The sequence below is a fragment of the Neoarius graeffei genome, chromosome 2 (assembly GCF_027579695.1).
Source record: "Neoarius graeffei isolate fNeoGra1 chromosome 2, fNeoGra1.pri, whole genome shotgun sequence".
Taxonomy (NCBI): Eukaryota; Metazoa; Chordata; class Actinopteri; order Siluriformes; family Ariidae; genus Neoarius; species Neoarius graeffei.
Window position 1 is genome coordinate 1,511,123 of NC_083570.1, and position 13,769 is coordinate 1,524,891.

The 13,769-nt window shown below is 43.8% G+C and overlaps 1 protein-coding gene across 2 annotated transcripts in view; it reads right to left on the bottom strand.

The window, feature by feature from the left end:
- Positions 1-2,129: 2,129 nt before the first annotated feature.
- Positions 2,130-13,769, bottom strand: part of flvcr2b (FLVCR choline and putative heme transporter 2b) — a 41,096-nt gene continuing 29,456 nt past the window's right edge. The window contains exons 7-11 of one of the 2 annotated variants that reach the window (XM_060913560.1): positions 7,704-7,809; positions 7,496-7,607; positions 4,194-4,249; positions 3,757-3,838; positions 2,130-2,373 (exon numbers count right to left, since the gene is read on the bottom strand). In XM_060913560.1, coding sequence (XP_060769543.1) covers positions 3,791-3,838; positions 4,194-4,249; positions 7,496-7,607; positions 7,704-7,809 — 322 coding nt within the window. In that variant the 3' untranslated portion in view covers positions 2,130-2,373; positions 3,757-3,790. The remainder of the gene's footprint in view (positions 2,374-3,756; positions 3,839-4,193; positions 4,250-7,495; positions 7,608-7,703; positions 7,810-13,769) is intronic. The other variant, XM_060913561.1, reaches the window with a different exon arrangement.

Genomic DNA, 13,769 nt, shown 5'->3' on the forward strand with positions numbered 1-13,769 from the left:
TGAACAGCTTCATTCGATTCATTTTTTCAGAAATAAATTTAAAAGCTTTCTATTTGCAAATCCCTCACGTGGACACGCAGCGCAAGAAGTTCACTTTACTTTTGCGGTTTCGTGAGAAATGGATTAACACGTTATATAGTGTCTAGGATGTGTGGTTTGGGACACACCCATAATCAACCAATTATGGTGCTTAATGGAGTATAGAGTGTTTAGGGTGTGCACTTTGGGATGGTGTTTATGATGTTTAGAATGATGTTATGTTGCTGATATGGCGTATATAGGGTCTAAGGTGTGTAATTTGGGACATGCTCATAGTTAATGAATTAAGGTGCTTGTATAGTGTATCGAGTGTGCAGTTTGGGACACGCCCATAATCAATCAATGTTGCTTATATGGAGTATATAGGGTCGATGGTGTGGGGTTTGGGACACACCCATAGTTGACGAATTAAGGTGCTTATACAGTGTATCGAGTGTGCGGTTTGGGACACGCCCATAATCAATTATGTTGCTTATATGGAGTATATAGGGTTGAGAATGTGTGGTTTGGGACATACAGTGGGGCAAAAAAGTATTTAGTCAGTCACCAATTGTGCAAGTTCTCCCACTTAAAAAGATGAGAGAGGCCTGTAATTTTCATCATAGGTACACTTCAACTATGAGCGACAAAATGAGAAAAAAAAAATCCAGAAAATCACATTGTCTGATTTTTAAAGAATTTATTTGCAAATTATGGTGGAAAATAAGTATTTGGTCAATAACAAAAGTTCATCTCAATACTTTGTTATATACCCTTTGTTGGCAATGACAGAGGTCAAACGTTTTCTGTAAGTCTTCACAAGGTTTTCACACACTGTTGCTGGTATTTTGGCCCATTCCTCCATGCAGATCTCCTCTAGAGCAGTGATGTTTTGGGGCTGTCGCTGGGCAACACAGACTTTCAACTCCCTCCAAAGATTTTCTATGGGGTTGAGATCTGGAGACTGGCTAGGCCACTCCAGGACCTTGAAATGCTTCTTACGAAGCCACTCCTTCGTTGCCCGGGCAGTGTGTTTGGGATCACTGTCATGCTGAAAGACCCAGCCACGTTTCATCTTCAATGCCCTTGCTGATGGAAGGAGGTTTTCACACAAAATCTCACGATACATGGCCCCGTTCATTCTTTCCTTTACACGGATCAGTCGTCCTGGTCCCTTTGCAGAAAAACGGCCCCAAAGCATGTTGTTTCCACCCCCATGCTTCACAGTAGGTATGGTGTTCTTTGGATGCAACTCAGCATTCTTTCTCCTCCAAACACGACAAGTTGAATTTTTACCAAAATGGTTTCATCTGACCATATGACATTCTCCCAATCCTCTTCTGGATTATCCAAATGCTCTCTAGCAAACTTCAGACGGGCCTGGACATGTACTGGCTTAAGCAGGAGGACACGTCTGGCACTGCAGGATTTAAGTCCCTGGTGGCGTAGTGTGTTACTGATGGTAGCCTTTGTTACTTTGGTCCCAGCTCTCTGCAGGCCATTCACTAGGTCCCCCTGTGTGGTTCTGGGATTTTTGCTCACCGTTCTTGTGATCATTTTGACCCCACGGGGTGAGATCTTGCATGGAGCCCCAGATCAAGGGAGATTATCAGTGGTCTTGTATGTCTTCCATTTTCTAATAGTTGCTCCCACAGTTGATTTCTTCACACCAAGCTGCTTACCTATTGCAGATTCAGTCTTCCCAGCCTGGTGCAGGTCTACAATTTTGTTTCTGGTGTCCTTTGACAGCTCTTTGGTCTTGGCCATAGTGGAGTTTGGAGTGTGACTGTTTGAGGTTGTGGACAGGTGTCTTTTATACTGATAACGAGTTCAAACAGGTGCCATTAATACAGGTAACGAGTGGAGGACAGAGGAGCCTCTTAAAGAAGAAGTTACAGGTCTGTGAGAGCCAGAAATCTTGCTCGTTTGTAGGCGACCAAATACTTATTTTACCGAGGAATTTACCAATTAATTCATTAAAAATCCTACAATGTGATTTCCTGGATTCTTTCCCCCCCATTCTGTCTCTCATAGTTGAAGTGTACCTATGATGAAAATTACAGGCCTCTCTCATCTTTTTAAGTGGGAGAACTTGCACAATTGGTGGCTGACTAAATACTTTTATGCCCCACTGTAGTTGACGAATTAAGGTGCTTATACAATGTATTGAGTGTGTGGTTTGGGACACGCCCACAATGGACTCAGACTTTTGAACCTGACTGTATATAAACATCATGATGTCGATAATAAATACACATACTACTTAAACACATTAACACTGAAGCGTGTGTGAGTTTACAATCTTGTAGCAGGTCCAACAGCAGGAGAATTCACATGGGATCCATTTGACTTTTCCTGTAAACACACACACACACACACACACACACACACACACACACACACACACACACACACACAGCTGAAAATGAAATAAAAATAGCCTCCAGCTTCTTCAGAACACTCACTGTACAGCAGGTCCAAAGTGTTAATACGAGAGAATCGAGCCATTCCATTCTATTCATCTGAAATTCACTTATTTTAAAATATCCTTTTAATTGTGTGTTTGACTGGAACTCTTGGCTACAATGAAGAACACCACGTCATGGTTCACACTTTCTTCATTCCCCTTTCTTTTAACTTTTTTTCTTTCTTGAGAAAAAGTTTCTGATGACTTGTTTTCGAGACAGTAAATCATTTGAGATGTTTTATTTGAATCGAGCAGAAGCATCATTGCTGTTCGGTTGCTAAGCGATGATGTGATGCAGTGATTTCTTCAAGCAGGACATATTCCTCGATCCAAAGCCCTGTGAAGCACTCGGATTTCTTACAGCAAGCACAACTTTCAAAACTCTCTGAAATGGCCTACAGCACTGAGTGACCGCGTGGCGTGCTGAAGCAGAGGTAGTGTAAAAACGGAAAAAAAAAAAGCCCAGCTGCAATTCCTAAGTGGTTAACGTGATATTTTTGTAAAACCCCCTTGAATTGATGCTGAAAGTCGACGCTTCAGTCACATCTTGATGGCTTCGTTCGAAACCCACTGTGGTGATGGGCATTACTAAAAACGTGTCACTGTCGAAATACTTATGGATGTGACCGTATAACTGTAAAACCTGCTGTGCGTTACGGAGGCTGTGTGAGTGCAGGTGGTTTCGGGGGATTTCTGGGTCACGATCTGGGGAACCCAACGTGCTTTTTATTCAGGTTCATGAAATCGTATGTTTAAATACACCGATGACGCTGCTTCATTAAAAACGTTTGCATGTAGTCACTTATTCACAACTTTTAAAAATCTAAATAACAGCCATGCATCACGTATTCATGATTAGCCATCTGATTTAACTCTCTGAGGATTGTCTGACAATCAGTCGGCGTGCAATACGGGTCAAATCTCGTTAATATTACAGCCGAGCATAACGTGTGTGACTTTCTTCATAATCAATAACCAACTTGAAGTGGCTGGATGTTCTGGTTTGACCTTTGATGTGCCTCAGGCCCCCCCTCCCTCAAAAAAGTTCTGAACTGTCAGAAATGTGTCGTGACCTGTGACAGATCTGAAACGTGTGTGTGTGTGTGTGTGTGTGAATGATAGAATGTAAATCCTGGAGAAAGAAGAAGAAAGAGGCATGGAAACATGAACATGTCCTGTTGAAGGAAATCGCTCTCACACCGTGAGGAAATGATGCTGCTATCGTGGGATGGCGTGTTAGCGTGATGGAGTGCTAGCATGATCCAGCATACCTGTGCCTGCATGTGCAGAGAGGTGATTGAGTGATCAGTAGTTAATCGGAGTCGTGGCACTGTAATCCTGAACGACTGCAGCCTGGGGGGTGGGGGGTGAGGGTGGGGGTGAACGAGGGGGGTGAAAGGGATATGAAGCTTTATACATTACTGCACAGAGTAGAGCTGCATGATTAGTTGCGTTTCAGTAACGCTAACACACACACACACACACACTCTGATTTCTGAAAGCAGGAAGCGTGATAGTGATGAAGCGTGATAAAGAGTGCCATGAGGTAGCAGTACACACACACACACACACACACACACACACACACACACACAGCAATGTTGCTAATGGTAAGAATCGTTATCTAATCACAAAAACACACAAATCGTGGACGACGCACCGCGACAACAAAACAATTCACATCCAGTTCTGCGTGTTGTGTACTTACGGAGATCTTGCCGAACTGATTGGCCCTCTGCCTGCGGAGCTCAGACTTAATAAATCCTATAAATAAGTAAATAAATAAACCAGAAAAGCAGAGGAAAAACGAGAGAGAGAGAAACAGCAAAGGAAGAAGAGGAATGAGAATGAAATTAAGATGAAGCAGGAAAGAGACGGGAAGAAAAAAACAAAAGAGAAGAGAATTAAAGTGAAAGAAAAAAAAAGAATAGAAAGTAAAAATGTAAAGAAGGAACAATAACAAGAAATAAAATGGTTAAAAAAATAAAGGTGATTATTCTCTCCACATTCACTGGGTATGAGCAATCGCGCGCTCTGATTGGCTACTCTACTACTAGGATATCAGCTCATATAGACCCCTTTCGCATGACGTCACCGCGCCGCGAGATTTTGTTAGGCGCCATATTGGAAGACCAAGTACATGCACTCGCAATATAAAACAAAGTACGAGTGAGAGTAAAGTGACACGATGGATGATAATTCTGGTTATGTGAGTACATTACCAGCTGCAGAAAGGGCACGGTATGTGGAGAAACTGGCTGTGATTGATGGGTTTGACCCATATGATAAGACTCGCGGCAAGGGAGAATGGAAACATGAGGAGGACCGGACACCAATTCTGCCGTCTGTTTGCTACCCAGACATTGTAAACTATTTGTTGTTTACACCCAGTGCCTACACTCAGTGTTCGAACTATGCCGATATTTTCGGGGGGGTCCCTTTTTTTCCCTTGGAGGGGCGGGTGCTTGCGCTTGTCTCGGAGCGCGGATCTCCAAACACATGAGAAGCCTATCTTACGCACATATCACGCGGACTCCACACCTCCACACACGCATCGCGTCTGAAGTCATAACTCATCAGGGGAAATCGTGTCCGCATTGGCATGTTCAAAAAACACCCTCGCGTCAACAATGATACCACACGCAAGGAAAAAAAAACAAAAACAGTCAGGCTACTCAACAACCAACCTGGCAGCAGCGAGCAAGCCCCAAACCATCCTAAATTATTATTATTATTAGATTGTAGAAGTCTGGGAGGCTTGCTCCTCATACAGTTATCAACTTGGGGCCAATTTAGCATGTTTTAAATCTGAATTTCTTGCGTTTGCTTACCTCAAAGTGTCCGCAGATCATGCACAGACTTATCCATTATATCCACAGTTTTTTGCCAAGTCTCACACAGGTTTCTTTCAAGTCTACTGTTGGGCCAATAAATCATAAATAATGCCGCTTTTCCACTACAAACGCGGCTGAGCCGTGCCGTGCTGAGTCGAGCTGAGTCGAGCTGAGTGGGGCTGTTGGAGTTGCATTTCGACTACAACCGCGCTGAACCGTGCTGGCTGGAAGTGGGTGGACACATTGGGTGGAGTTAGCGAAAGTGGGTGGACGTCACGTGATGTCGTTAAGCAGCGCAAACAGTGACATCAGTGACAGTGGCGGAACAAGTCAGAGCCGGGCCGGGGGCGGGGCAAATGACCGGGCCCTTTATTAAAGCTTATCATAACATCATTTTAGGCTACAAAATGTCCGCAACTGCGGTGTTTACCAATTTCAACACTACCGGGTGCAACTATGTTATTTAGTACATCAAGTCCTTCAAACGAACATGTAACTCAGAAACAAAAAACATTAGGATACTGTACATGGCTCATAATAAAACATCAATAGCCTATACTGCGCACATTATTTGAAGGGCATACGAATGAGCGCTCAGAGGTTGCAACGGTGACAGGAAGAGTCAGAAATAAAAGGAGGGCGGTGCAAACCTCACTGAATGCACTGTGTTTACCAATTTCAACACTACGGGGTGCAACTATGTTATTTTGTACATTAAGTCCTTCAAACGAACATGTAACTCAGAAACAAAAAAACATTCGGCGACATACTGTACATGGCTCATAATAAAACACCAATAGCCTACTGCGCGCATTATTTGAAGGGCATACGACGAGCCTTGCGCTCCGCGAACTCGTCCACGATGCTCTGTATGTCACTGATTCAGTGAGCTTTTAAGCGGTAGTCTCACGACCCGAATAGTAAACAATAAACATGGAGGACATGGAGTCGTTAGTGTTGCTGGTCTTGGTGCTGTGGCTTGTTGTCACCTACAACGCCAACAGATACTGGCAAGAGCGTATAGATGAGGCGAGGCGCATAAGGCTTCAGAAATTCTCGTAATTCTTCTTCTTCCGGGTTTGCGGTGTTTACAGATCCCAGCGCGCTCGCGGGGCGTGTGTGGGCATGTGAGGACACCCCTCCTCACCAATCAGTGCACAGGGGAGTGTCTGCTCACGCCCCCAACCTCACTCGGCACGGCTTGGCTCGCTTCAGCCCCACTCCAAAACGGTGCGAGTTTTAGGGGCTAAGCAGGGCTGAAACGAGCTGAGTCGTGCTGGTTTTTGGTAGTCGAAACGCGAGCCGTGTCGGGCTGAAGTGAGCTGAAGCGAGCTGAAGTGAGCTGAAAAAGGGTAGTGGAAAAGGGCCATAAAACAGCTCAGATTTGTTTGTTTAAGTCGTTTGCCACTCCACTTTATTCTCGTGGGTTCACATACCGCTGCCGTTATTTCCCCCTAATCACGAGTTTGTTGGTCTTCCAATATGGCGCAGGGTCTGTTTACTTCCAGTTTCAGGTGACGTCAGTGAAAGGGGTCTATACAGTGGGTAGAGAAAAACAAAATGGAGGAGCGTGTTGCAAGGACGAAATAAAAACTCGACTCCAAAACAAAACCCCAAAAAATACAAAAAAATCTTTTTTATTTTTACTTTTCAAGAATTATTATTATCGCATTTTTCACAAATTTGCTCCTGTCATTTCACCGGTTTGTTTACATTCTAAGCGGAAATGATTTTGTCAAAGGTTTTATTTATCGAATTTGCAAAAAATAAAAATAAACATGCTCCATTTCTCAAAAGCCAGTGAATGTGGAGAGAATAAAAACAGTTATTCCACTCAATCTTGGTGCTACGCACCTCGTCGCCCGTCAGCTCATGTATGACTCGATTTCATGGAATAACTGTTAAATGTACAGTGCGTATAAAAAGTTTACACACCCCAATTGAAATGGCAGGGTTTTAAAAAAATAAAAACACAGATAATTCGCACCAGATCTTTTTCCATCTTTAATGTGAAATAACATCAACACCATCAGGGTCTCGTGCACAGGATTTACATCGGAGCTCTGACTGGACCGGTCCAGACACTGGGGGTCTCCTTCCTCTGAAGACGTTCCTTTTATGACTTGGATTTGTGCCTTGGATCACGTGTGTGTGAGAGAGTGAAATAAAGCCATACCTGTTATAATCATCCCGACAATCAGGAACGCACACAGGAACAGATTTCCTGGTAATGTACCAAAAGCGTTGATGATCTTTCCCTGACAGATGGTGAAAATAATCCCGAACACCTGTGTGCGCGCACACAATTAAATAAGTGATCACATTTTCCGGTAAACTCAAACATTCTAAGCAAAAATGGAAGACCAAAGTGTACACACACACACCTGAGCTGAGCAGTTGAGCAGGCCGGAGGACGTCCCCTCAGATTCAGGATACGTGAGTTCAACCGCAAACTCGAAACCCAGAGGTAGATATCCTGTCATGAAGAATCTGACCACACACACAATTACAAATAGCAAAATAAAAACTAAAATGAATGAACTGTTTGTTACATAGCCAGATCCTCCTCAGAATACCAAACGCCTACCGAGACGCTACAAAACAAAGGGATACAGAGGAATACAAAGCTAACCTGCCTATTAAAGTCTAGGGATTTTTAAACTAATAGTCAGCTGGGAGGGGCGGCACGGTGGTGTAGTGGTTAGCGCTGTGGCCGGCGAGGGCCTTTCTGTGCGGAGTTTGCATGTTCTCCCCGTGTCCGCGTGGGTTTCCTCCGGGTGCTCCGGTTTCCCCCACAGTCCAAAGACATGCAGGTTAGGTTAACTGGTGACTCTAAATTGAGCGTAGGTGTGAATGTGAGTGTGAATGGTTGTCTGTGTCTATGTGTCAGCCCTGTGATGACCTGGCGACTTGTCCAGGGTGAACCCCGCCTTTCGCCCGTAGTCAGCTGGGATAGGATCCAGCTCGCCTGCGACACTGTAGAACAGGATAAAGCGGCTAGAGATGAGATAGTCAGCTGGGACCTGGATGTAACTTCCTCTGTGGTGTCTGCGTTAAACGTGAACTTGTATCTAGATCAGTAACGTGTGCCGCGATGCTTGCCACTAAAAGTTGGGAAGGCCGCAGGATAGCAGCTTACGGCAAACGCAGACAAACACGTTCTGGGACGGCCCCGATCCTCGCTCCAACGAGTGGCCAGCCAAAGCTCCAGCGGTTCTCACAGTTCAGGTTTTATTTGTGTAGACGACGATAATCCAAAACAAAAAGGCCAGAGACAAACCAAAGTCCTCAGGGGATACTTCACATCAAAGAGAACGCTGCCTGGTAAAATCACCCGTTTCCTTTTTGAAGGGGCGTGTCACACATGCCCACTAATCAGCCGACAATCCCACAGCCTTCCTAATCATCAGTATGTGCATCTTTCCCTCGCTGACGTGCTTCCTAACACTGTTAAATACGTATGGAATACGAGATGTGGATCTCCATCACTGGGGCTGATCAATCCACATCTCGCTGCGTTGACGGAGATACAATACGTTATGTTACGGCTCCACATGAAGCAGCGACCAACACGATACGATTCACCCCTAAACCCTGCAGTGCAAATCGACTCGATTAGATTCAACACGATGCGATTCAACATGATGCAAAAGTTTATGACGCCATGCACTTCAATATGGTATTTTCCTCTGTCTTGCAAGGACGAGATGGGATCATTCGGATATCCTGAAGGTCGCTTTTCTCCCTCTTGAGGTAAAAACAGTACGGCCCTACGCAAACATCGCGACTCTGCATTGACCTCGGAGAGTTTTGAGTCGCAGGGATGTAATTTGTGATTGACGCTTGCGAATAGATCCGTGAAACAAAAGATAGACGAATATATAAATATATCTTTTCTCTGTTCCTGCTTTTGTGTTGTTTCTTTCTCTGTAAGATCAAAACATTGGGTGTAGAACTCCATACTCGCTACCGTGGCGTTGAGTTCATGGGTTCTAAGGCTAAGATAGCTAAGCGCTAGCTAGAATGATTTAGTTTTCTGTCCAGAAAAATGACACGTCATAAAACCTTGCTCTCTCTCACAGTTGCACTCACTAGGCAGGCTTTCCTTTTCTTTTCTGCTGGAGGGATATGGAATCAATTTTGTGCCAAAATGTTCATACAATACGTTTAAAATATCAAACAAAAACGACAAATCAAAATACAAAAAAAGAAAGTCAATTTTTTTAGACTGGCAAACAAATTATTCGTGTAATCGTGCAAAATATCAGTCTATTACTCTTCAGAAACCTTTTATTTTTGTTCCGCGTCTTTCTCGGTTTTGTTTGACGTAATTTATTTTGGTTGCGATTCCAGCTTTCTCGTTTGCGCTCCCTGACTTTTTGCTTGCAGTTTTGGCACAAACTTCACGTGTGGGTGGGCTGTCCAGGAACGCATTCCCATTGGCTAACTTGTGTTTGACTGACAGCTGCGCTCAGCCATTCCCTACTCGGATTCTGGCGGACTGTTTGACGAGTGAGCGATCCATTGACGGTAAACAAGGATGGAGTGGACTTCAGTGGCGACTATGATACTGAATTAATTCAACAAAGTGTAAATTCAATCTCATAGTCGCCACTGAAGTCCACTCCATCCTTGTTTAGCGTCAATGGATCGCTCACTCGTCAAACAGTCCGCCAGAATCCGAGTAGGGAATGGCTGAGCGTCACTGTCAGTCAAACACAAGTTACCCAATGGGAATGCATTCCTGGACAGCCCGCCCACACGTGAAGTTTGTGCCAAAACTGCAAGCAAAAAGTCAGGGAGCGCAAACGAGAAAGCTGGAATCGCAACCAAAATAAATTACGTCAAACAAAACCGAGAAAGACGCGGAACAAAAATAAAAGGTTTCTGAAGAGTAATAGACTGATATTTTGCACGATTACACGAATAATTTGTTTGCCAGTCTAAAAAAATTGACTTTCTTTTTTTGTATTTTGATTTGTCGTTTTTGTTTGATATTTCAAAAGTATTGTATGAACATTTTGGCACAAAATTGATTCCATAGAGGGAGAGCCGAGTCCGCCAAGTTTGCAGACTCGTGTCGACTTGTTTTGGTTAAAAGTAGCTCAAACGCCCCACGGTGGTCACATGTGATATTGTTGCTCATTTGCTTCAGCAATCTCCAGAATCGTAAAATGCGGGTCAGGGCAAAACATTTACACACAGGATACCTGGTGTGTGTCTCACTCTGCGTCCTTCCATACAGTACGCTGTGCACTGCACCACTTGTGTAGTGCGTGAATTTTAGCAGTGGCGTCTCAAATCGTTGTACAATCCACCAAAACACATCTGCTGGCTTTTCCCCCTCACTTTTTAAAGGTCCCATGGCATGGTGGTTTGTTGATGCTTTAAACGGGCTCGTGGAGGTTTCCGGATGTTATATCCGCAGCCTTTCTCGAAATGAACCCTCGGCACGTAGATATAGCCTCCTGGGAGAAAGCCCCATTTCAGCGCTTTTCCCAGTGCGTCGTTTTGCTAATGAGAAGCAGGAGGCGGGGAAGGGTAGAGGGTGGGGGTGGGTCTTATCATTAATATTCATGACATGTAAACGTGTTACCTCTGATTGGCTAACAGCACTGTGACGCTACCTCCAGTGGGTCAGAACAAGCGGATGTGGGTGTCTTACTATGGCGAGAGAGAAGGAACAAACCGCGAAGGGAAAAATACCGCACGCTGACGTCATTAAGGTGCGACGCGAGGAAATAAAATAAATTCAACAAATGTTTGGGTTTTTACTGAACAAACAAACAAATAAAATGAACGAGTGACTTAAAAAAAAGAATGTGGGTGTCTTTGTAAAAACTGTTTTGATTGGCTATTATAACAGAGCATGCTGCATGCTTTTTGGTTTTGTAGCGCAGAGTACCTGGCTAACTGCAGGAAGCGGTTAGCTGCACAGCTAATGTAGCCATTGCAAGGCTAACGTGGCACCGATTTTAAAACATGGCAAAACGACTTAACAGTTCTACACTTACTTGTTGGGTGTTTGTGGCTGATGCGGCAGGGATGCTTGGTACGGACCCAGGCTTCAGTGACAGTTGATGTGCAAAACCTGCCCTGTACTGTCCCAAGTTGTGGAAACATTCCTCAGGAAAATGCTTCCGACAAACATACACCGTCTTAGGTAGACTCGACGGCGTATTATTGGAGTAAATAAAATGAAGCCACTGCGTCTTCAGGGGCTCTCCCGTCGGCAGTAAAAACAGACTCTTTTCTGTGTTGTCACGTCCATGTACAGCGCAACTTCCATATTTGGTGGCAACTTTTGAGCTGGGCGGGGCAATCCATACAGTGGGTGGGAATCCAGAGGGGGGGCGTGGGGATCATCTCCCTTGCTGACGTAGTAAAGGGAAGAGCTTATCAACGCGCCGTTTTGACGCGCCATTCTCAAATGTTGGGCATAGTTTGGTTTACACATTATGAAATTTCTAGCCACTGGGGTGACTTAAGAAGGTCAGAGGAACTCATTTTAATGTTAAAAAACCTCAGAAAGTGAAAGTTTCATGCCATGGGACCTTTAAAACTAAACGTGTTGCTTGTGGCCTGTCTGCATGGACATTTCACACAATGTGGGAATTACATCATCATCATCATCATCAGAAAACACATACTGGCCCCTCCCCTTCTGCAATGTCGACAAAATGGCGAGCACTGAGGGTGAGAAGTGTGCAGCGTTTCACACTCAACATTCTGCGTCCTGCGTCTGCGTCTGGGTCTCAGTGCACTGCGTGTCGCCAGACAGAACCAATCAGAAGTTTGGACACGCCTTCCAAATCAGTGTTTATTCTTGATTTTTATAATGGATGTCGTTTCTCTTTTGTTTGGTTCCTGACATAATATGGATTACTACAGTTGTGGTGTGGAATAGGGCCATTTACTGTAGTTTTTATTATTTACTGTTTGATCTTAAACGCATTAAGAAGGTAAGAAACTCGTCCACTAATGACCTTTTGACGAGACACAGCTGTTAATTGAAAGTATTCCAGGTGACGCCCTCATGAAGCTGGTTAAAAGAATGACAATAGTGTACAAAGAGTCCGACGGAAATGCCGGATACGCTGAAGAATCTAAAATATCAAACAGTGTGGTTTTTTTTTTTAAATTTACCACATGTTCCAGATGTTATTTCATAGCGTTTGATGTCTTGAGTGTTGTACTGTAATGTACAGAACAGTCACAATACAGAAACACCTCTGAATGAGTAGGGGTGTACAAACTTTTGACTGGTACTGTACTTGAGAGCGTGAACGCACATCCGCACTCAAAATAGCAAGTGTAAATGTAGAAGTAAGCAAATTGAGACACTGACAGTGTGGGAGACATGCTGGGACACGGCTGGGCCGAGAGACCTGATGAGAACTGACCAGAGAGAGAGAGAGAGAGAAAGAAAAAGAGACAGAGAGAGACGACAGAAAGAGAGAGAGAGACAGAAGGAGAGACACTGCACGTGACAAACACTTTCCAGAGCAGGACTTAATCCAGATTTATCATTATTAGTGATATTTCTAAATAATAAAGGCAGCGAGCCTCGAGCAATAATTACAGAGTCATTATACAGCACGAGCTGCTTCCTGTAAAATCCTGCGCTCTGATTGGTTCCTTGGCGGGCGGTATTTTCCCGTAATGCCCGTGGGCGATTATGGACTTCCTTTCCAAGGCGCCGTCTTTCAATGTTGCAAAAAACAAACAAAAATGACAAAAAAAAAAAGAACTGGAAATCCATTTTGTTGAAAAATAAACCAATAGAGATTATATTTTTATCTTTCTCAGAACGTTTGTCATGTAGCCTATTACTCGAGTGGAGAAATAAATTCAGTTTTGAAACCGCTAGCCGTTTATTCTGCATGCGGGACTCGACCACGTTACATGACCGAAAGCAGCGTCACGCCTCGCTATAACGAGCGTCTATTTTAATCTTAAAAGTAAAAAAAAAGCCGTAGAATAAACTCCTGATCAACCTCGCTTTCTCAGCCTGATATTCTCCTGTAAAGACCGAGCGAGCGAAGTTCATAAGGAGTTATTAATCAAATCAATCAGATTTTAGAGATGCATTCCGATTTCATCCCAGATTTATCCACCGCGCGCTTCTTTAATCGGGTCAGTTGTATCGTCACGTTTTACACCGGTGAACTGATGCATACATGTCAACCGATACGGATTGTCCGGAAATTATACTGATTTTAGCTCATTTCAAGGGCGTACGGGCGTATAAACAAAGTCTTACGGATTTTCAGTATTTTCTGACCTACAACCCCGATTCCAAAAAGGTTGGGACAAAGTACACATTGTAAATAAAAACGGAATGCAATAATTTACAAATCTCAAAAACTGATATTGTATTCACAATAGAACATAGACAACATATCAAATGTCGAAAGTGAGACATTTTGAAATTTCATGACAGCAACACA